General features: G+C 50.7%; 1 protein-coding gene across 1 annotated transcript; it reads left to right on the top strand.

The window, feature by feature from the left end:
• Window positions 1-656: 656 nt before the first annotated feature.
• Window positions 657-23309, top strand: puf60a (poly-U binding splicing factor a). The gene is made up of 11 exons (XM_038275428.1): window positions 657-856; window positions 9201-9332; window positions 12455-12541; window positions 12618-12668; window positions 16348-16509; window positions 16592-16684; window positions 17103-17316; window positions 17403-17593; window positions 21978-22089; window positions 22220-22452; window positions 22524-23309. Exons 1-11 carry the CDS (start codon window positions 836-838, stop codon window positions 22821-22823), a joined length of 1596 nt encoding a protein of 531 aa, XP_038131356.1. The 5' UTR covers window positions 657-835; the 3' UTR covers window positions 22824-23309.
• The last annotated feature ends 286 nt before the right edge of the window (window positions 23310-23595 follow it).

The following is a 23595-nucleotide window of genomic DNA, read 5'->3' as shown; positions in this document are numbered from 1 at the left end:
GTGCACGTCCAGGCAGGGGCTCCCGTGCACGTCCAGGCAGGGAGCCCCGTGCACGTCCAGGTAGGGGGCCCGTGCACGTCCAGGCAGGGGCTCCGTGCACGTCCAGGCAGGGGCCCTTGTATCGAGGGGGACCAAAACCAGTGTGGCTTCAGTCTCCAGTGACCTCACCGAACCAACAGAACATCCATATTTACCAAATAAATCAATGAAAGCAGAGTAGATTCATCATAACGCTATAAACACATTTCTACATGCATGTTGGTTCTTCATAATATAGATCTATATAGTTTACTGTTGACGTCATCAAGTTGGTGAAATCATCCCAGAGTATTCCTGATCCTCTTATGGAAGTTTAGAATTGAACTGCTTGTTATTTTGACAAGTATGGAAGCAGCGGATCGCCTGGATGGAGTGGCCACTGATTGGCCCCCTTCTAGCTCCGCCCCTTTTCACCTGAGGAAACATCTGCTTTTGTTCAGCCGCTCTGACCTTCCCTACCAGGATCCCTGATTGAAGAACGTTCTTCTGTGCTGCTGCTCACCGAGCAGCGTCCCTCAGAATATCACCTGCTCATTTACCTGTAGAGAGAGAACTAACAAAAAAAAACCTTTGCTGAAACCCAAAGATCTCATCCGGCCTTTATTTTGAAATGTACTCTAAGGGGAAGTGACGTCAGTTGGAGCGGCGCTGTGTTCCGGGCTGTACACAGATGCTTCTGTCCGAGGAACATTGTTTGGGTTTTATGTGCGGTTCGGTCAGAGGAAAGAAAGAAGCAGCACAGAAGAAGCTCCAGGAATCCCAGACAAGAACCTGAGCGCAGGCAGAGGGAAGCTGCATGGCAGCGGCGGTTACTGCGGTAAGAACCGCGACGGATTAATGCTAAGCTAATGCTAACAGGCCACAAGCTATGGAAGCTGCTCTGATATAGCCTGATGGGCCGATCCGATGACAGAACCGTTCATCAGTGACCCGATTAGAGGGAACGGGTCAGAGAACCGTTCATCAGTGACCCGAGTAGAGGGAACGGGTCAGAGAACCCTTCATCGGTTACCTGATTAAAGGGTGTGGGTCAGAGGACCGTACATCGGTGACCCGATTAGAGTCAACGGGTCAGAGGACCATTCATCGGTGACCCGATTAGAGGGAACGGGTCAGAGAACCGTTCATCAGTGACCCGAGTAGAGGGAACGGGTCAGAGAACCCTTCATCGGTTACCTGATTAAAGGGTGTGGGTCAGAGGACCGTACATCGGTGACCCGATTAGAGTCAACGGGTCAGAGGACCATTCATCGGTGACCCGATTAGAGGGAACGGGTCAGAGGACCGTACATCAGTGACCCGATTACAGTCAACGGGTGAGAGAACCCTTCATCGGTTACCCGATTAAAGGATGCGGGTCAGAGAACCCTTCATCGGTTACCTGATTAGAGGGAACGGGTCAGAGGACCGTACATCGGTGACCCGATTAGAGTCAACGGGTGAGAGAACCCTTCATCGGTTACCCGATTAAAGGGTGCGGGTCAGAGGACCGTACATCGGTGACCCGATTACAGTCAACGGGTGAGAGAACCCTTCATCGGTTACCCGATTAAAGGGTGCGGGTCAGAGGACCATACATCGGTGACCTGATTAGAGGGAACGGGTCAGAGAACCCTTCATCGGTGACCTGATTAGAGGGAACGGGTCAGAGGACCGTACATCGGTGACCTGATTAGAGGGAACGGGTCAGAGAACCCTTCATCGGTTACCTGATTAGAGGGTGCGGGTCAGAGGACCGTACATCGGTGACCTGATTAGAGGGAACGGGTCAGAGAACCCTTCATCGGTTACCTGATTAGAGGGTGCGGGTCAGAGGACCGTACATCGGTGACCCGATTAGAGTCAACGGGTCAGAGGACCATTCATCGGTGACCCGATTAGAGGGAACGGGTCAGAGGACCGTACATCGGTGACCCGATTAGAGGGAACGGGTCAGAGAACCCTTCATCGGTTACCTGATTAGAGGGTGCGGGTCAGAGGACCGTACATCGGTGACCCGATTAGAGTCAACGGGTCAGAGGACCATTCATCGGTGACCCGATTAGAGGGAACAGGTCAGAGGACCGTACATCGGTGACCCGATTAGAGGGAACGGGTCAGAGAACCCTTCATCGGTTACCTGATTAGAGGGTGCGGGTCAGAGGACCGTACATCGGTGACCCGATTAGAGTCAACGGGTCAGAGAACCCTTCATCGGTTACCTGATTAGAGGGTGCGGGTCAGAGGACCATTCATCGGTGACCCGATTAGAGGGAACGGGTCAGAGGACCGTACATCGGTGACCCGATTAGAGGGAACGGGTCAGAGAACCCTTCATCGGTTACCTGATTAGAGGGTGTTGGTCAGAGGACCGTACATCGGTGACCCGATTAGAGGGAACGGGTCAGAGGACCGTACATCGGTGACCCGATTAGAGGGTGCAGGTCAGAGGACCGTACATCGGTGACCCGATTAGAGGGAACGGGTCAGAGAACCCTTCATCGGTTACCTGATTAGAGGGTGCGGGTCAGAGGACCGTACATCGGTGACCCGATTAGAGTCAACGGGTCAGAGGACCATTCATCTGTGACCCGATTAGAGGGAACAGGTCAGAGGACCGTACATCGGTGACCCGATTAGAGGGAACGGGTCAGAGAACCCTTCATCGGTTACCTGATTAGAGGGTGCGGGTCAGAGGACCGTACATCGGTGACCCGATTAGAGTCAACGGGTGAGAGAACCCTTCATCGGTTACCTGATTAGAGGGTGTGGGTCAGAGGACCGTACATCGGTGACCCGATTAGAGTCAACGGGTCAGAGGACCATTCATCGGTGACCCGATTAGAGGGAACGGGTCAGAGGACCGTACATCAGTGACCCGATTACAGTCAACGGGTAAGAGAACCCTTCATCGGTTACCTGATTAGAGGGTGCGGGTCAGAGGACCGTACATCGGTGACCCGATTAGAGTCAACGGGTGAGAGAACCCTTCATCGGTTACCCGATTAAAGGGTGCGGGTCAGAGGACCGTACATCGGTGACCCGATTACAGTCAACGGGTGAGAGAACCCTTCATCGGTTACCCGATTAAAGGGTGCGGGTCAGAGGACCATACATCGGTGACCTGATTAGAGGGAACGGGTCAGAGAACCCTTCATCGGTGACCTGATTAGAGGGAACGGGTCAGAGGACCGTACATCGGTGACCTGATTAGAGGGAACGGGTCAGAGAACCCTTCATCGGTTACCTGATTAGAGGGTGCGGGTCAGAGGACCGTACATCGGTGACCTGATTAGAGGGAACGGGTCAGAGAACCCTTCATCGGTTACCTGATTAGAGGGTGCGGGTCAGAGGACCGTACATCGGTGACCCGATTAGAGTCAACGGGTCAGAGGACCATTCATCGGTGACCCGATTAGAGGGAACGGGTCAGAGGACCGTACATCGGTGACCCGATTAGAGGGAACGGGTCAGAGAACCCTTCATCGGTTACCTGATTAGAGGGTGCGGGTCAGAGGACCGTACATCGGTGACCCGATTAGAGTCAACGGGTCAGAGGACCATTCATCGGTGACCCGATTAGAGGGAACAGGTCAGAGGACCGTACATCGGTGACCCGATTAGAGGGAACGGGTCAGAGAACCCTTCATCGGTTACCTGATTAGAGGGTGCGGGTCAGAGGACCGTACATCGGTGACCCGATTAGAGTCAACGGGTCAGAGAACCCTTCATCGGTTACCTGATTAGAGGGTGCGGGTCAGAGGACCATTCATCGGTGACCCGATTAGAGGGAACGGGTCAGAGGACCGTACATCGGTGACCCGATTAGAGGGAACGGGTCAGAGAACCCTTCATCGGTTACCTGATTAGAGGGTGTTGGTCAGAGGACCGTACATCGGTGACCCGATTAGAGGGAACGGGTCAGAGGACCGTACATCGGTGACCCGATTAGAGGGAACAGGTCAGAGGACCGTACATCGGTGACCCGATTAGAGGGAACGGGTCAGAGAACCCTTCATCGGTTACCTGATTAGAGGGTGCGGGTCAGAGGACCGTACATCGGTGACCCGATTAGAGTCAACGGGTCAGAGGACCATTCATCTGTGACCCGATTAGAGGGAACAGGTCAGAGGACCGTACATCGGTGACCCGATTAGAGGGAACGGGTCAGAGAACCCTTCATCGGTTACCTGATTAGAGGGTGCGGGTCAGAGGACCGTACATCGGTGACCCGATTAGAATCAACGGGTCAGAGACCATTCATCGGTGACCCGATTAGAGGGAACGGGTCAGAGGACCGTACATCGGTGACCCGATTAGAGGGAACGGGTCAGAGAACCCTTCATCGGTTACCTGATTAGAGGGTGCGGGTCAGAGGACCGTACATCGGTGACCCGATTAGAGTCAACGGGTCAGAGGACCATTCATCGGTGACCCGATTAGAGGGAACGGGTCAGAGGATCGTACATCGGTGACCCGATTAGAGTCAACGGGTGAGAGAACCCTTCATCGGTTACCCGATTAAAGGATGCGGGTCAGAGGACCGTACATCAGTGACCCGATTACAGTCAACGGGTGAGAGAACCCTTCATCGGTTACCCAATTAAAGGATGCGGGTCAGAGAACCCTTCATCGGTTACCTGATTAGAGGGAACGGGTCAGAGGACCCTACATCGGTGACCCGATTATAGTCAACGGGTGAGAGAACCCTTCATCGGTTACCCGATTAAAGGGTGCGGGTCAGAGGACCATACATCGGTGACCTGATTAGAGTCAACGGGTCAGAGAACCCTTCATCGGTTACCTGATTAGAGGGTGCGGGTCAGAGGACCGTACATCGGTGACCCGATTAGAGGGAACGGGTGAGAGAACCCTTCATCGGTTACCTGATTAGAGGGTGTTGGTCAGAGGACCGTACATCGGTGACCCGATTAGAGGGAACGGGTCAGAGAACCCTTCATCGGTTACCTGATTAGAGGGTGTTGGTCAGAGGACCGTACATCGGTGACCCGATTAGAGGGAACGGGTCAGAGAACCCTTCATCGGTTACCTGATTAGAGGGTGTTGGTCAGAGGACCGTACATCGGTGACCCGATTAGAGTCAACGGGTCAGGGGACCATTCATCGGTGACCCGATTAGAGGGAACGGGTCAGAGGACCGTACATCGGTGACCCGATTAGAGGGAACGGGTCAGAGAACCCTTCATCGGTTACCTGATTAGAGGGTGCGGGTCAGAGGACCGTACATCGGTGACCCGATTAGAGTCAACGGGTCAGAGGACCATTCATCGGTGACCCGATTAGAGGGAACGGGTCAGAGGACCGTACATCAGTGACCCGATTACAGTCAACGGGTGAGAGAACCCTTCATCGGTTACCCGATTAAAGGATGCGGGTCAGAGAACCCTTCATCGGTTACCTGATTAGAGGGAACGGGTCAGAGGACCGTACATCGGTGACCCGATTAGAGTCAACGGGTGAGAGAACACTTCATCGGTTACCTGATTAAAGGGTGCGGGTCAGAGGACCGTACATCGGTGACCCGATTAGAGTCAACGGGTGAGAGAACCCTTCATCGGTTACCCGATTAAAGGGTGCGGGTCAGAGGACCGTACATCGGTGACCTGATTAGAGGGAACGGGTCAGAGAACCCTTCATCGGTTACCTGATTAGAGGGTGTGGGTCAGAGGACCGTACATCGGTGACCCGATTAGAGGGAACGGGTGAGAGAACCCTTCATCGGTTACCTGATTAGAGGGTGCGGGTCAGAGGACCGTACATCGGTGACCCGATTAGAGTCAACGGGTCAGAGAACCCTTCATCGGTTACCTGATTAGAGGGTGCGGGTCAGAGGACCGTACATCGGTGACCTGATTAGAGTCAACGGGTCAGAGAACCCTTCATCGGTTACCCGATTAGAGGGTACGGGTCAGAGGACCGTACATCGGTGACCCGATTAGAGTCAACTGGTCAGAGAACCCTTCATCGGTTACCTGATTAGAGGGTGCGGGTCAGAGGACCGTACATCGGTGACCCGATTAGAGTCAACGGGTGAGAGAACCCTTCATCGGTTACACGATTAAAGGGTGCGGGTCAGAGGACCGTACATCGGTGACCCGATTACAGTCAACGGGTCAGAGGACCATTCATCGGTGACCCAATTAGAGGGAACGGGTCAGAGAACCGTTCATCGGTTACCCGATTAAAGGGAACGGGTCAGAGAACCGTTGCTCGGGGACCCGATTAGAGTCAACAGGTCAGAGGACCATTCATCGGTGACCCGATTAGAGGGAACGGGTTGGGGAACCGTTCATCGGTGACCCGATTAGAATCAACGGGTCAGAGGACCATTCATCTGTGACCTGATTAGAGTCAACGGGTCAGAGGACTGATCATCGATGACCCGATTTGAGGGAACGGATCAAAGAATCGTTCATCAGTGACCCGATTAGAGGGAAGGGGTCAGACAACCCTTATTGGTTAACTGATTAGAGGGTGCGGGTCAGAGGACCGTACATCAGTGACCCGATTAGAGTCAATGGGTCAGAGGGCCCTTTATCGGTTACCAGATTAAAGGGAACAGGTCAGAGGACCGTACATCGGTTTCAGATCAGTCAACGGGTCAGAGAACCCTTCATCGGTTACCTGATTAGAGGGTGTTGGTCAGAGGACCGTACATCGGTGACCCGATTAGAGGGAACGGGTCAGAGAACCCTTCATCGGTTACCTGATTAGAGGGTGTTGGTCAGAGGACCGTACATCGGTGACCCGATTAGAGGGAACGGGTCAGAGAACCCTTCATCGGTTACCTGATTAGAGGGTGTTGGTCAGAGGACCGTACATCGGTGACCCGATTAGAGTCAACGGGTCAGGGGACCATTCATCGGTGACCCGATTAGAGGGAACGGGTCAGAGGACCGTACATCGGTGACCCGATTAGAGGGAACGGGTCAGAGAACCCTTCATCGGTTACCTGATTAGAGGGTGCGGGTCAGAGGACCGTACATCGGTGACCCGATTAGAGTCAACGGGTCAGAGGACCATTCATCGGTGACCCGATTAGAGGGAACGGGTCAGAGGACCGTACATCAGTGACCCGATTACAGTCAACGGGTGAGAGAACCCTTCATCGGTTACCCGATTAAAGGATGCGGGTCAGAGAACCCTTCATCGGTTACCTGATTAGAGGGAACGGGTCAGAGGACCGTACATCGGTGACCCGATTAGAGTCAACGGGTGAGAGAACACTTCATCGGTTACCTGATTAAAGGGTGCGGGTCAGAGGACCGTACATCGGTGACCCGATTAGAGTCAACGGGTGAGAGAACCCTTCATCGGTTACCCGATTAAAGGGTGCGGGTCAGAGGACCGTACATCGGTGACCTGATTAGAGGGAACGGGTCAGAGAACCCTTCATCGGTTACCTGATTAGAGGGTGTGGGTCAGAGGACCGTACATCGGTGACCCGATTAGAGGGAACGGGTGAGAGAACCCTTCATCGGTTACCTGATTAGAGGGTGCGGGTCAGAGGACCGTACATCGGTGACCCGATTAGAGTCAACGGGTCAGAGAACCCTTCATCGGTTACCTGATTAGAGGGTGCGGGTCAGAGGACCGTACATCGGTGACCTGATTAGAGTCAACGGGTCAGAGAACCCTTCATCGGTTACCCGATTAGAGGGTACGGGTCAGAGGACCGTACATCGGTGACCCGATTAGAGTCAACTGGTCAGAGAACCCTTCATCGGTTACCTGATTAGAGGGAACGGGTCAGAGAACCGTTCATCGGTTACCCGATTAAAGGGAACGGGTCAGAGAACCGTTGCTCGGGGACCCGATTAGAGTCAACAGGTCAGAGGACCATTCATCGGTGACCCGATTAGAGGGAACGGGTTGGGGAACCGTTCATCGGTGACCCGATTAGAATCAACGGGTCAGAGGACCATTCATCTGTGACCTGATTAGAGTCAACGGGTCAGAGGACTGATCATCGATGACCCGATTTGAGGGAACGGATCAAAGAATCGTTCATCAGTGACCCGATTAGAGGGAAGGGGTCAGACAACCCTTATTGGTTAACTGATTAGAGGGTGCGGGTCAGAGGACCGTACATCAGTGACCCGATTAGAGTCAATGGGTCAGAGGGCCCTTTATCGGTTACCAGATTAAAGGGAACAGGTCAGAGGACCGTACATCGGTTTCAGATCAGTCAACGGGTCAGAGAACCCTTAATCTTTTACCGGATTAGAGAGTGCGGGTCAAAGGACCGCACATCGGTGACCCCATTAGAGTCAAGGGGTCAGATAACCGTTCATTTGTGACTTGATTAGAGGGAACGGATCAGGGAACCGTTCATCGGTGACCAGATTAAAAGGAACGGGTCAGAGGACAGTTCAGCGGTGACCCGATTAGAGTCAACGGGTCAGAAAACCCTTCATCGGTGACCCGATAAGAGTCAACGGGTCAGCGGATCATTCATCGGTGACCCGATTAGAGGGAACGGGTCAGGGAACCCTTCATCGGTGACCCGATTAGAGTAAACGGGTCAGGGAACCGTTCATCGGTGACCCGATTAGAGTCAATGGGTCAGAGAACCCTTCATCGGTGACCCGATAAGAGTCAATGGGTCAGAGGATCATTCATCGGTGACCCGATTAGAGGGAACGGGTCAGGGAATCCTTCATCGGTGACCCGATTAGAGTCAACGGGTCAGGGAACCGTTCATTGGTGACCCGATTAGAGTCAATGGGTCAGAGAACCCTTCATCTGTGACCCGATTAGAGTCAATGGGTCAGAGAACCCTTCATCGGTTACCCGATTAAAGGGAACGGGTCAGAGGACCGTACATAGGTGACCCAATCAGAGTCAGCGGGTCAGAGAACCCTTCATCGGTGACCCGATTAGAGGGAACGGGTCAGAGGACCGTACATCGGTGACCCGATTAGAGTCAACGGGTCAGAGGACCGTTCATCGGTTACCCGATTAGAGTCAACGGGTCAGAAAACCCTTCATCGGTTACCCGATTAGAGTCAACGGGTCAGAGAAACGTTCATTGGTGACCCGAACTGTTGACAAATCAGTTCCTTATCTGCAGATCACGTTCTTGAGTTCAGGTCCGATTCTGATGTCTGTTCAATCCAGACTTGCTAACCTATAGTGGAACATTTCTGCCTTCTCTTTAGGGAGGGCCGTCTCTCATCATGGAGAACGGACAGACCGCTCTCTCCACCCCCACCCCCAATGCTACAACCACGTCCACCACTAAGCTGGGGCTTCCTCCACTGACTCCCAACCAGCAGGAGGCGCTGCAGAAGGTCAGTCAGCAGCCGTTCACTGCTAAATGAAGAGCTGTGTGTTAAACTGATGAATCAGCCGGAACCTGCGGCCCACAGACGGCTTTCAGCCTGTCAACCTTTGCAACAGTTTTAACCCGTAGTCACACCGTTTGAACATTTGGAGCATGTATCAGTGTATTTGGAACATTTACATCAGTTCTGTAACCTGTAGTGGTGAATTTGGAACCTTTAGAACAGTTATGGAACCTGTAATGGTGTATTTGGAACCTGTAAAACAGTTCCGGAACCTGTAGCGGTGTATTTGGAACCTTTACATCAGTTCCGTAACCTGTAGCTGTGTATTGGGAGCCTTTAAACCAGTTCCGGAGGCTGTAACGATGTATTTGGAACGTGTAGAACAGTTCTGGAACCTGTAGCGGTGTATTTGGAACCTGTAGAACAGTTCTGGAACCTGTAGCGGTGTATTTGGAGCCTGTAGAACAGTTCCAGAGCCTGTAGCGGTGTATTTGGAACCTTTAGAACAGTTCCGGAGCCTGTAGCAGTGTATTTGGAACCTTTAGAACAGTTCCGGAGCCTGTAGCAGTGTATTTGGAACCTTTAGAACAGTTCTGGAGCCTGTAGCAGTGTATTTGGAGCCTTAGAACAGTTATTGAACCTGTAGCGGTGTATTTGGAACCTGTAGAACAGTTATTGAACCTGTAGCGGTGTATTTGGAACCTGTAGAACAGTTATTGAACCTGTAGCGATGTATTTGGAACCTGTAGAACAGTTATTGAACCTGTAGCAGTGTATTTGGAACCTTTACATCAGTTCCGTAACCTGTAGCTGTGTATTGGGAGCCTTTAGACCAGTTCCGGAGGCTGTAACGATGTATTTGGAACGTGTAGAACAGTTCTGGAACCTGTAGCGGTGTATTTGGAACCTGTAGAACAGTTCTGGAGCCTGTAGCAGTGTATTTGGAACCTTTAGAACAGTTCCGGAGCCTGTAGCAGTGTATTCGGAACCTTTAGAACAGTTCCGGAGCCTGTAGCAGTGTATTCGGAACCTTTAGAACAGTTCCGGAGCCTGTAGCAGTGTATTTGGAACCTGTAGAACAGTTCCGGAACCTGTAGCTGTGTATTGGGAGCCTGTAGACCAGTTCCGGAGCCTGTAATGATGTATTGGGAGCCTGTAGACCAGTTCCGGAGCCTGTAACGATGTATTTGGAACTTTTAGAACAGTTCTGGAACCTGTAGCTGTGTATTTGGAGCCTGTAGAACAGTTCCGGAGCCTGTAGTGGTGTATTTGGAACCTTTAGAACAGTTCCAGAGCCTGTAGCAGTGTATTTAGAATCTTTAGAACAGTTCCGGAGCCTGTAGCAGTGTATTTGGAACCTTTAGAACAGTTCCGGAGCCTTTAGCGGTGTATTTGGAACCTTTAGAACAGTTCCTGAGCCTGTAGCACTGTATTTGGAACCTTTAGAACAGTTCCGGAGCCTGTAGCACTGTATTTGGAACCTTTAGAACAGTTCCGGAGCCTGTAGCAGTGTATTTAGAATCTTTAGAACAGTTCCGGAGCCTGTAGCAGTGTATTTGGAGCCTGTAGAACAGTTCCGGAGCCTGTAGCAGTGTATTCGGAACTTGTAGAACAGTTCCGGAGCCTGTAGAAGTGTATTTGGAACCTGTAGAACAGTTCTGGAACTTGTAGCGGTATATTTGGAACCTGTAGCAGTGTATTTGGAACCTGTAGAACAGTTCCGGCGCGTGTAGCGGTGTATTTGGAACCTTTAGAACAGTTATTGAACCTGTAGCGGTGTATTTGGAACCTGTAGAACATTTATGGAACCTGTAGCAGTGTATTTGGAACCTGTAGAACAGTTATGGAACCCTTAGCGGTGTATTTGGAACCTGTAGAACAGTTATGGAGCTTGTAGCACTGTATTTGGAACCTGTAGAACAGTTATGGAACCCGTAGCGGTGTATTTGCAACCTGTAGAACAGTTATGGAACCCGTAGCGGTGTATTTGGAACCAGTAGAACAGTTATGGAACCCGTAGCGGTGTATTTGCAACCTGTAGAACAGTTATGGAACCCGTAGCGGTGTATTTGGAACCAGTAGAACAGTTATGGAACCCGTAGCGGTGTATTTGGAACCTGTAGAACAGTTATGGAGCCTGTAGCGGTGTATTTGGAACCTGTAGAACAGTTATGGAGCCTGTTGCAGTGTATTTGGAACCTGTAGAACAGTTATGGAACTTTTAGCGGTGTATTTGGAACCTTTAGAACAGTTATTGAACCAGTAGTGGTGTATTTGGAACCTGTAGAACAGTTATGGAGCTTGTAGCAGTGTATTTGGAACCTGTAGAACAGTTATGGAACCCGTAGCGGTGTATTTGGAACCTGTAGAACAGTTATGGAACCTTTAGCGGTGTATTTGGAACCTGTAGAACAGTTATGGAGCTTGTAGCAGTGTATTTGGAACCTGTAGAACAGTTATGGAACCCGTAGCGGTGTATTTGGAACCTGTAGAACAGTTATGGAACCCGTAGCGGTGTATTTGGAACCAGTAGAACAGTTATGGAACCCGTAGCGGTGTATTTGGAACCTGTAGAACAGTTATTGAACCTGTAGCTGTATATTTGGAACCTGTAGAACAGTTATGGAGCCTGTTGCAGTGTATTTGGAACCTGTAGAACAGTTATGGAACCTTTAGCGGTGTATTTGGAACCTTTAGAACAGTTATTGAACCTGTAGTGGTGTATTTGGAACCTGTAGAACAGTTATGGAACCTTTAGCGGTGTATTTGGAACCTGTAGAACAGTTATGGAACCTTTAGCGGTGTATTTGGAACCTCTAGAACAGTTATGGAACCTGTAGCGGTGTATTTGGAACCTGTAGAACAGTTATGGAACCCGTAGCGGTGTATTTGGAACCTGTAGAACAGTTATGGAACCTTTAGCGGTGTATTTGGAACCTTTAGAACAGTTATTGAACCTGTAGCGGTGTATTTGGAACCAGTAGAACTGCTGGAACCTGTGGAACCTTTAGTGAAGTGTTGGATCAGTTCAGTCTCTGGCCCTTCTGTTCCACCATGGACTGCAGAACATCAGGCAGCTCTGGAATGGTGCTGTGTTCTCAGAATGTTCTGTGTTTTCTCTGTAGGCCAAGAAGTATGCAATGGAGCAGAGCATCAAGAGTGTTCTGGTAAAACAGACGCTTGTGCAGCAGCAGCAGCTCACCAGCTTACAGGTACCAGCCGATAATGCAGCAGGTCACCATGTCAGGGAACCCTGCGGTCTCACAGACGTCTGTTCTTGTCTTCCAGATGGCTCCTCTGACCATGGGTTTAGGAGATGCTCTGTCTCCTCTGCAGTCGGTACGTATTGCGCCCATAGGGGAACATCCAAATCCAGTTCAGTTCAAACCAACCGACTGTAGACCAGAATTAAACCAGACATTAAAACCAAGAACTCAGCTGATTCTTGAGGGGAAGAAACAAACAACTAATGTTGTGTTGGAGACCAAGGGGAAAAGGACCTTCTTATCCAAGGAGACGCGTTTCACAGCTGCCGCAGCAACATGCCTCGGGACAGCCAGCAGGAGGCTGAGAGCAGGCTTAGAACAGGCCGAGAGCAGGCTTAGAACAGGCCGAGAGCAGGCTTAGAACAGGCCGAGAGCAGGCTTAGAAAAGGCCGAGCGAAAGCTTAGAACAGGCAGAGAGCAGGCTTAGAACAGGCCAAGAGCAGGCTTAGAACAGGCTTAGAACAGGCTTAGAGCAGGCTTAGAACAGGCTTAGAACAGGCTTAGAGCAGGCTTAGAGCAGGCTTAGAACAGGCTGAGAGCAGGCTTAGAACAGGCTGAGAGCAGGCTTAGAACAGGCTGAGAGCAGGCTTAGAACAGGCTGAGAGCAGGCTTAAAAAATGCAGAGAGGAGGCTTAGAACACAGGCTGAGAGCCGGCTTAGAAAAGGTTTAGAGCAGGCCGAGAGCCGGCTTAGAAAAGGTTTAGAACAGGCCGAGAGCAGGCTTAGAACAGGCTTAGAACAGACCCGAGAGAAAGCTTAGAACAAGCAGAGAGCAGGCTTAAAACAGGCCAAGAGCAAACTTAGAGCAGGCTTAAAACAGGCCGAGAGCAGGCTTAGAACAGGCCGAGAGCAGGCTTAGAACAGGCCGAGCGAAAGCTTAGAACAGGCCAAGAGCAGGCTAAGAACAGGCTGAGAGCAGGCTTAAAAAATGCAGAGAGGAGGCTTAGAACATAGGCTGAGAGCCGGCTTAGAAAAGGTTTAGAACAGGCCGAGAGCAGGCTTAGAACAGGCTTAGAACAGACCCAAGAGAAAGCTTAGAACAAGCAGAGAGCAGGCTTAGAACAGGCCAAGAGCAAACTTAGAGCAGGCTTAGAACAGGCCGAGAGCAGGCTTAGAACAGGCCGAGAGCAGGCTTAGAACAGGCCGAGAGCAGGCTTAGAACAGGCTTAGGACAGGCTTAGAACAGGCAAAGAGCAGGCTAAGCGCAGGCTTAGAGCAGGCTTAAAACAGGTTGAGAGCAGGCTTAAAAAAGGCAGAGAGGAGGCTTAGAACACAGGCTGAGAGCCGGCTTAGAAAAGGCTTAGAACAGGCTTAGAATAGGCCCGAGAGAAAGCTTAGAACAAGCAGAGAGCAGGCTTAGAACAGGCCGAGAGCAGGCTTAGAAGAGGCTTAGAACAGGCCGAGAGCAGGGTAAAAAAAGGCTGAGAGGAGGCTTAGAACACAGGCTGAGAGCCGGCTTAGAAAAGGCTTAGAACAGGCAGAGAGCAGGCCTAGAACAGGCTTAGGACAGGCTTAGAACAGGCCCGAGAGAAAGCTTAGAACAAGCAGAGAGCAGGCTTAGAACAGGCCAAGAGCAGGCTTAGAATAGGCCTAGAGCAGGCTTAGCACAGGCCGAGAGCAGGCTTAGAACAGGCTTAGAGCCGGCTTAGAATAGGTCAAGAACAGGCTTAGAACAGGCCGAGAGCAGGCTTAGAGCAAGCTTACAACAGGCCCGAGAGAAGGCTTAGAACAAGCAGAGAGCAGGCTTAGAGCAGGCTTAGAACAGGCCGAGAGCAGGCTTAGAACACAGGCCGAGAGCAGGCTTAGAACACAGGCAGAGAGCAGGCTTAGAGCAGTCCGAGAGCAGGCTTAGAGCAGTCCGAGAGCAGGCTTAGAGCAGTCCGTGAGCAGGCCCGGAAAAGGGCCCAGAACAGGCCGGGAGTTACCTAGAGAGCCGTGCTGTAGTCTAGATGGGTTACTTTTTTACACTAGGACTTCCAGAATTCTGATCCTAGAGCTCCCACTGTCCGTCAGTTTGACAGGTGACATTTTTCCCATTGGAACGCATGAGTAGTGGTGATGTCATCGACTGAAATGGTGAATCATAATCATAATCATCATCTAGGGAATCATATAAACCTATTGTGGATATGTAGACAATAAGGAAAATAGGACAATATTAAAAAATAGGTCTAATATACATTCTTTAAAGGCTGTACTATAGGGTTTTGTGTTCTAAATTTGTATTAAAATAAATCAGTAAAATAAATCGGACTGTTTTATTACACAGGTTGAAAGTTTGGAATTGCTATTTTATTTACAGAAATTGATTACTTCCACTGAACATTTCCAAATTAATGACAAACATCATAGGAGTGTTTTTTAGTTTTCTTTGTCTCTCCAAAGCTGTTGTTCAGCTGCGGAGGCTGTAACCTGCATGTTGTCGGCACGCAACGTTTTACCAGTTCAAGGATAAAATCTCTGCGTGAGACGGTGACGTTCAAACAGCTCCTGAACTAAACCAAGGCGTTTATCGCTGCTATGTCCAGGAGATGGTCAAATATCAGCCACAGGCCGCCTTCACTTTTACACAATCCTCTCTAATCTGATCCGATCTATTGAATGGTAAGAGCATCAGAATGTGACCACCTAGTTTTCCTCCCAGACTACTGGGAGTGGATTCCACTTGAGGAGAGAGAGACTGTTTCTCAGTTCACAAGAACACGAGTACGGACTCGTGTCCTCTTCAAGTATGTTCTTGACAAGAACCAAGGAAAGTCTGGACTCGGGGGAGAACGGGAGCATGCAGCATAAATCTGGGTCAATTGGAACAGAAGTGTACTGATGACATCACCACATTCAAAGCTAGTTTGGAGCTGCATTTCACCTCCTGTTATTAATAGTCTTTGATCAGGGGTGACTCCATTCATCTCATCAAGTCATCGTGTTCAGATTGCACTCTGTTGATGAGATGACGAGCTTGGTGTGTGATTGCTTGGTTGGAAAGAAAACCTGAACCCTAGATAAAAATAAATTATGACTTTTTTCATTTAGTGGAGGAATAATAATGAAAACAGTCAAATAAACACAAATCAAATGAACATTTTGCCAAATTAAACAATCAAACCTCTGTCAGAGCCAGCGGTACTTCACACACACTGAGAGACGGCCGCTGCAGACGGTCTGACGTTAGCCCTGGCCACTGCAGACGGGGCGACGTTAGCCCTGGCCACTGCAGACGGGGCGACGTTAGCCCTGGCCGCTGCAGACGGGCTGACGTTAGCCCTGGCCGCTGCAGACGGGCTGACGTTAGCCCTGGCCGCTGCAGACGGGCTGACGTTAGCCCTGGCCGCTGCAGACGGGCTGACGTTAGCCCTGGCCGCTGCAGACGGGCTGACGTTAGCCCTGGCCGCTGCAGACGGGCTGACGTTAGCCCTGGCCGCTGCAGACGGGCTGACTTTAGCCCTGGCCGCTGCAGACGGGCTGACTTTAGCCCTGGCCGCTGCAGACGGGCTGACGTTAGCCCTTGCAGCTGCAGACGTTAGCCCTGGCCGCTGCAGACGGGCTGACTTTAGCCCTGGCCGATGCAGACGGTCTGACGTTAGCCCTGGCCGATGCAGACGGGCTGACGTTAGCCCTGGCCGCCACCCTGACATTGGATCATGAATTGACCAAAACTGGAAGCTAAAGACAGGAGGTTCCCTTCATTCCCAGTCCACCTGTGGGCTCCACCAGCTGCAGTAGATCTTTCTAACCTCCTGCTCCTCTTCCAGGTAGCTGCTCAGCGCCAGAGAGCCTTGGCCATCATGTGTCGGGTTTACGTGGGTTCAATCTACTACGAGCTGGGTGAGGACACCATCAGACAGGCTTTCGTCCCCTTTGGACCAATCAAAAGCATTGACATGTCCTGGGACTCCGTCACCATGAAGCACAAGGTCACACCAGAAGCAGACTTTCACAGAGCACCTGCTTTGTAATCCTCTGTGTTCCCCAGTCAGAACTTGTCTGTCTCTGCAGGGTTTTGCCTTTGTGGAGTATGAAGTACCTGAAGCGGCTCAGCTGGCGCTGGAACAGATGAACTCTGTGGTCCTTGGAGGGAGGAACATCAAGGTGAGAGCCCAGGAGTCCAGTGACCTTATCATGCACGACCCAGCAGATGCCTTAGTCCTCAACATGGCCGACCTGGTTTCGAATCCGACTTGTGGTCCTTTGCTGCATGTCTCTCCCCCTCTCTCATACCCCCTTTCCTGTCAGCCCCTAGTGCCGTAAAAACTTCAAGATTGACACATTATTTGTTCATCTTCTGAGGGGTTAAGGGAGCCTTCTCTCTGCCTGATGGCTGCTCGTTAGCAGGGGCACCTGGAACCGTGGAATTAGCAGGGAGCTGCCTTGCCCCTGGGCACACTGCCCCATGGCAAGGGAGGAGGATGAGAGTGAACCCTCAGCTTTCTGAGTTGAAGATGACAACCTCAGTCATAAACGCTGTGTGGGAACAAAAAGACATGAACTCCTGCATGTTGCCTTGCAGGTTGGGAGGCCCAGTAACATTGGCCAGGCTCAGCCAATCATTGACCAGCTGGCGGAGGAAGCTCGTGCCTTCAACAGGATCTATGTGGCTTCGGTGCACCCGGACCTCTCGGACGAAGACATCAAGAGTGTCTTCGAGGCCTTTGGGAGGATCAAGTCATGCATGTTGGCCCGCGAGCCGACCACAGGACGCCACAAAGGCTATGGCTTTATTGGTGAGCGATCTGTCTGCTGTGTTTGTCCTCGCTCTGAGCGTCAAGCCACCTCCTGACCTGAAGGAGTATGTCTTCTTGGTGCCCAGAGTTTGACAAACCTCAGTCAGCCCAGGACGCTGTGGCCTCCATGAACCTGTTTGACCTGGGGGGTCAGTATCTGCGGGTGGGGAAAGCTGTGACTCCACCCATGGCTCTCCTCACGCCGACGACTCCTGGAGGACTCCCAGCAGCAGCGGCCGTGGCTGCTGCTGCCGCTAACGCAAAGATCACAGCTCAGGTAAGCCATGTAGCTCCGCCCTTTAGCTCCACCCTTTGTGTGTGGCTTTAGTATGAGGGTGTGGCAGCGGTGGCCCTCATTTGGCTAACCTGATACATCCTAAACTGAAGCTAATGTTCGGTTCATCGGTTTGGCTTTAGGCAGACGTCGTTCCAATAGCTGTACATTCAATAACCACATTCACAAAGGAAGCAGCAGCTAACAGGAAGTCACAGTACCAACCTCAGGACATCCTACTGGGGGAGGAGTAATGTAGTTTGGGTTAGGATTGAAGGAAGTGGTCCAGAGAGCTGGTGCTTGCTCTGGCTGTCCACAGACTGAAAGACACCTGGACTCTGCTCATCATTTTCCCTATCCAACCAAGCCTACCACCTTCCCAGCGTTCTGTCAGTGGGATAAAGTAGTATGAACTGGTTCACTGTCTAGTTCTGTTTCTTCTCTACCAGACGTCCGCACACCCAGCCCTCCAGTCACATAGCAAACGTTTAAGGTGAATAATTCTTCCTGCCGAGCGGTCTGTAGTATAGATCAGCAGTCAGGAAGTTAGAGGTCACCATAATCTCCACAGATTCAGAGTATCTGCTTAGATCTGAACACCCACCGTCTTCAGTAGCACCACTACCTTAACACCACTACCTTAGCAGCAGTACCTTTTACACCACTACCTTAGCAGCAGTACCTTAAAACAACTACCTTAGCACCACTACCTTAGCAGCAGTACCTTAACACCACTACCTTAGCACCACTACCTTAGCAGCAGTACCTTAACACCACTACCTTAGCACCACTTCCTTAGCACCACTACCTTAGCATCACTACCTTCGCAGCAGTACCTTAGCACTACTACCTTAGCCCCACTAACTTAACACCACAACCTTAACGCCACTACTTTAGCACCACAACCTTAGTAGCAGTACCTTAACGCTAATACCTTAGCAGCAGTACCTTAGCATCACTACCTTAACACCACTACCTTAGCACCACTACCTTAGCAGCAGTACCTTAACGCTAATACCTTAGCATCACTACCTTAACACCACTACCTTAGCACCACTACCTTAGCAGCAGTACCTTAGCATCACTACCTTAGCATCACTACCTTAGCAGCAGTACCTTAGCACCAGTACCTTAACACCACTACCTTAGCACCACTACCTTAGCAGCAGTACCTTAACGCCACTACCTTAGCACCAATACCTTAGCAGCAGTACCTTAGCATCACTGCCTTAGCAGCAGTACCTTAACGCCACTACCTTAGCACCAATACCTTAGCAGCAGTACCTTAGCATCACTGCCTTAGCAGCAGTACCTTAACACCACCACCTTAGCAGCAGTACCTTAGCACCACTACCTTAGCAGCAGTACCTTAGCACCAGTACCTTAACACCACTACCTTAGCACCACTGCCTTAGCATCACTACCTTAACACCACTACCTTAGCACCACTACCTTAGCAGCAGTACCTTAACGCTAATACCTTAGCAGCAGTACCTTAGCATCACTACCTTAACACCACTACCTTAGCACCACTACCTTAGCAGCAGTACCTTAGCGCCACTACCTTAGCAGCAGTACCTTAGCATCACTACCTTAGCATCACTACCTTAGCAGCAGTACCTTAGCACCAGTACCTTAACACCACTACCTTAGCACCACTACCTTAGCAGCAGTACCTTAACGCCACTACCTTAGCACCAATACCTTAGCAGCAGTACCTTAGCATCACTGCCTTAGCAGCAGTACCTTAACACCACCACCTTAGCAGCAGTACCTTAGCACCACTACCTTAGCAGCAGTACCTTAGCACCAGTACCTTAACACCACTACCTTAGCACCACTACCTTAGCAGCAGTACCTTAACGCCACTACCTTAGCACCGCTACCTTAGCAGCAGTACCTTAGCATCACTGCCTTAGCAGCAGTACCTTAGGACCACTACCTTAGCACCACTACCTTAGCACCACTACCTTAGCAGCAGTACCTTAACGCTAATACCTTAGCAGCAGTACCTTAGCATCACTACCTTAACACCACTACCTTAGCACCACTACCTTAGCAGCAGTACCTTAACGCCACTACCTTAGCACCACTACCTTAGCACCACTACCTTAGCATCACTACCTTAGCAGCAGTACCTTAGGACCACTACCTTAGCACCACTACCTTAGCAGCAGTACCTTAACGCTAATACCTTAGCAGCAGTACCTTAGCATCACTACCTTAACACCACTACCTTAATACCACTACCTTAGCAGCAGTACCTTAACGCCACTACCTTAGCACCACTACCTTAGCACCACTACCTTAGCAGCAGTACCTTAGCATCACTACCTTAGCAGCAGTACCTTAGCACCACTACCTTAACACCACTACCTTAGCACCACTATCTTAGCACCACTACCTTAGCACCACTACCTTAGCAGCAGTACCTTAGCACCACTACCTTAACACCACTACCTTAGCACCACTACCTTAGCAGCAGTACCTTAGCACCACTACCTTAACACCACTACCTTAGCACCACTACCTTAGCAGCAGTACCTTAACGCCACTACCTTAGCACCACTACCTTAGCACCAGTACCTTAGCATCACTACCTTAACACCACTACCTTAGCACCACTACCTTAGCAGCAGTACCTTAATGCCACTACCTTAACACCACTACCTTAGCACCATCTTAGCAGCAGTACCTTAACGCCACTACCTTAGCAAAACTACCTTAGCACCACTACCTTAGCACCACTACCTTAGCACCACTACCTTAGCAGCAGTACCTTAGCACCACTACCTTAACACCACTACCTTAGCACCACTACCTTAGCAGCAGTACCTTAACGCCACTACCTTAGCACCACTACCTTAGCACCACTACCTTATCAGCAGTACCTTAGCATCACTGCCTTAGCAGCAGTACCTTAGCACCAGTACCTTAACGCCACAACTTTAGCACCACTACCTTAGCAGCAGATCAAGATGGCTGCGAGAGTACATCGCAAGGCTTGTGATCTCTCCAGATTCTGCAATTTTGCGGTGATTTTCTTGCTCATTTCGGGTCTTTTCGTCCAGAACAGTTGTACCCTTACATCGTACACCCGTTGTGAGCTTTTGGATATTGGTTTACCAATTTCTGACAGTTTTGTGGAGAAATCCTTCGTAAACAAAGGCGGGGGAAGAGCGGAGGACTAAGAGCTAAGCTAAAGCTAACACCACACCGGCTCTCTTTACCCATCATTTACCTTGCCAATGTAAAGTCGCTGCTGAACAAAATTGAGGAGATCCGACTCAACATTACATACAGCAAGAGACTTTTGAACTGTAATGTCATAATCTTCACGGAAACATGGCTAAACGGCGGAATACCAGACAATGCTATTGAGCTAGCGGGACACCATACATTCCAGGCTCGAACACCAGATGGCTCTGGTAAGACCAGAGGTGGAGGACTGTGCATTGATATTAACAAAGCTTGGTGCTCAAACTCTGCTTTTGTTGGGAGACATTGTTCAGCTAACCTGAAGTTTCTGATAGTTAAATGTAGACCGTTCTATCTGCCACGGGAGTTCACTTCCACCATTATCACTGCAGCCTACATTAAGAGGTTTAGAAGCCCGTCAGATAGCGTCCCCCCATGTTAAGAAGAGGGGAACGCTATCTGACCGGGTTTAGAAGCCCGTCAGCCCAACACAGTGTGGATGGATAGATGGATGTTGCAGTATCTATAACAACCCAAACACACTGGAACTTATAATTACACATCCCCAGTTATTAATTTATAACATGGAGGGAGGGAGGGAGGGAGGGAGGGAGGGAGGGAGGGAGGGAGGGAGGGAGGGAAGGAGGGAGGGAGGCATAACACTGGCACGTTTCAGTTGTTTTGATTGTATGGCGCCTCCTGCTGTCGGTTAGTCAGAATGACAATTCTCCATGTATCACGTGACTTTTGGCAGAAACTTACCGCAGAGTGTGTAGAATTGTCTCGAACGCGAGAAGAGGCTGTTTTATATGAGCAGAGATTGTTTTGTACTAGTAGACAATTTACAAATTACATTTTCAGTGCAATGTTAGCGTTAACCCTTACCCTAAAAATAATTTTTTTGTGTGTGCAACATTTAAGTTTGTAAGAGATGTTTTATTTGTGTGTGACATTAGAGGAGAGTTTGTAACACAAGTTTTATGTGTGAACAATAAGATTTATTTGAGTGCAACATGTTTATTTGTGAGTGATTTGTTGTGTGTAATATGCTTTATGCATTTGCAACATGCTTTGTGTGTGCGCGCGCTACATGCATTTTTGTACACAATGTTTTGGCAGAAAAATTACTCCATAGTGTATCATGGTTGTTGTACCCGTTGTCCTTCATCTCATCCCCCTTTCCTCTTAGGATCCAGTTGGAGCCTCTCTCCTGGGGCCCCTGGCTGGACCGGCCCTTCTCTCTCAGCAGCTGGGCCTCCCTCAGGCCGTCATGGCTGCCCAGGCCCCAGGCGTCATCACAGGTAAGAACATCCACAGATGAGTTGAGGACAGAAAGGTGGACGTGGGAGCAGCTCACCTGTCCTCAGGCCATGAAGCAGGACAGGTGAAGGTGTTCTGGTTCTGATCCGTTCTGCTTCCTGTGGCTTCCAGGTGTAACCCCGGCGCGGCCTGGTCTGCCTCAGGTGGGGCTAGTGAACCCGGTGTTGGCCACACCCCCTTCAGTGACGGCGTCTCTGGGCATCGAGCTGAAGAAGAAGGAGGAGCAGCAGCAGGAGGCGCAGCAGGACGGTGCCTCTGAGCCGCTAAGTGAACAGGAGCACATGAGCATCAGCGGCAGCAGCGCACGTCACATGGTGATGAGGAAGCTGCTCCGGAAGCAGGAGGTGAGCCCAACCCCTGAGACCAGAACTTCTGGGTCTGTTCTGCTCCTGACTGAACCCTGTGTTCCCCCCAGTCCACCGTCATGGTCCTCAGGAACATGGTGGGCCCCGACGACATTGACGACGACCTGGAGGGTGAGGTGACAGAGGAGTGCGGGAAGTTCGGCGTGGTGAAGCGGGTCATCATCTACCAGGAGCGTCAGGGGGAGGAGGACGACGCCGAGGTCATCGTTAAGATCTTCGTGGAGTTCTCTGAGGCGGTTGAGATGAACCGCGCCATCCAGGCCCTGAACAATCGCTGGTTTGGGGGGCGGAAGGTGGTGGCTGAGGTCTACGACCAGGAACGCTTTGATAACGGTGACCTTTCAGCGTAGACTTTGGATGACGCGTTCTGAAGGTGTCCATCACCATAGAACCACCTCCTTCAGATCAGAACTAACGGACTGGACCCAGCTGCTGTTTCTTCCAGAACTAGTTTCTCCTCTTGGTTTCCCTCTGACAGAACCTTTCTTAGACCCACTGGACTTCTTCAAAGCTGGCGGTCACAGGTCGGTTTTAGATCTGGGCCTTCTTGGGTTCTTGCTTCTGTTTAGAGACGAGCAGTAAACAAGCAGCTGCCACCCCAGTGGGGATGAACCACTGATCCAAAGAAGCTGCCACCCCAGTGGGGATGACCCACTGATCCAAAGCAGCTGCCATCCCATTGGGCCTTCTTTAGGTGGTTCTAGAGCTCAGCGATCTTGGTCCAGTCAGAACAACCTAAATGGATTCTCAAAACTTAATGAACAGAACCTTGTGGTGGGAAGTGTTCAGGCTGTGAAAAAAATGTCAATAAATGTTTTCCAGGTGTTTCAACAGTATGAAGCTGCTTTCTGATTGGCAGATGATTCTGTTCTTGCTCCCAGTTAAACAGTCACCACCATAACTAGAGTAGATGTTTGAGACCACTCTAACCAGTCCTTCTCTTCCAACAAGCACAGATCTAGACTTTAAGGGCAACGCTCAGCCTCCTTGCTGCTGGTCAACAGGTTATGCTGACCCACAGTACCTGAAGACCCAAAGGACCCGTTAACCCAAAGGACCCGTTAACCCAAAGGTTATGCTGACCCAAAGGACCCGTTGACCCAAAGGACCCGTTGACCCAAG

Source organism: Cyprinodon tularosa, unplaced genomic scaffold (assembly GCF_016077235.1).
Source record: "Cyprinodon tularosa strain WSP-4 unplaced genomic scaffold, ASM1607723v1 ctg958, whole genome shotgun sequence".
NCBI classification, from domain to species: domain Eukaryota; kingdom Metazoa; phylum Chordata; class Actinopteri; order Cyprinodontiformes; family Cyprinodontidae; genus Cyprinodon; species Cyprinodon tularosa.
This window is presented reverse-complemented; position numbering and strand designations above follow the sequence as displayed.

Coding starts and splice junctions, on each gene's coding strand:
- puf60a (XM_038275428.1), top strand. CDS start 836: ATGGCAGCGGCGGTTACTGCG. Junction 16,685..17,102: donor TTGGAGGGAGGAACATCAAG/GTGAGAGCCCAG, acceptor GTTGCCTTGCAG/GTTGGGAGGCCCAGTAACAT. Junction 17,594..21,977: donor ACGCAAAGATCACAGCTCAG/GTAAGCCATGTA, acceptor CTTTCCTCTTAG/GATCCAGTTGGAGCCTCTCT.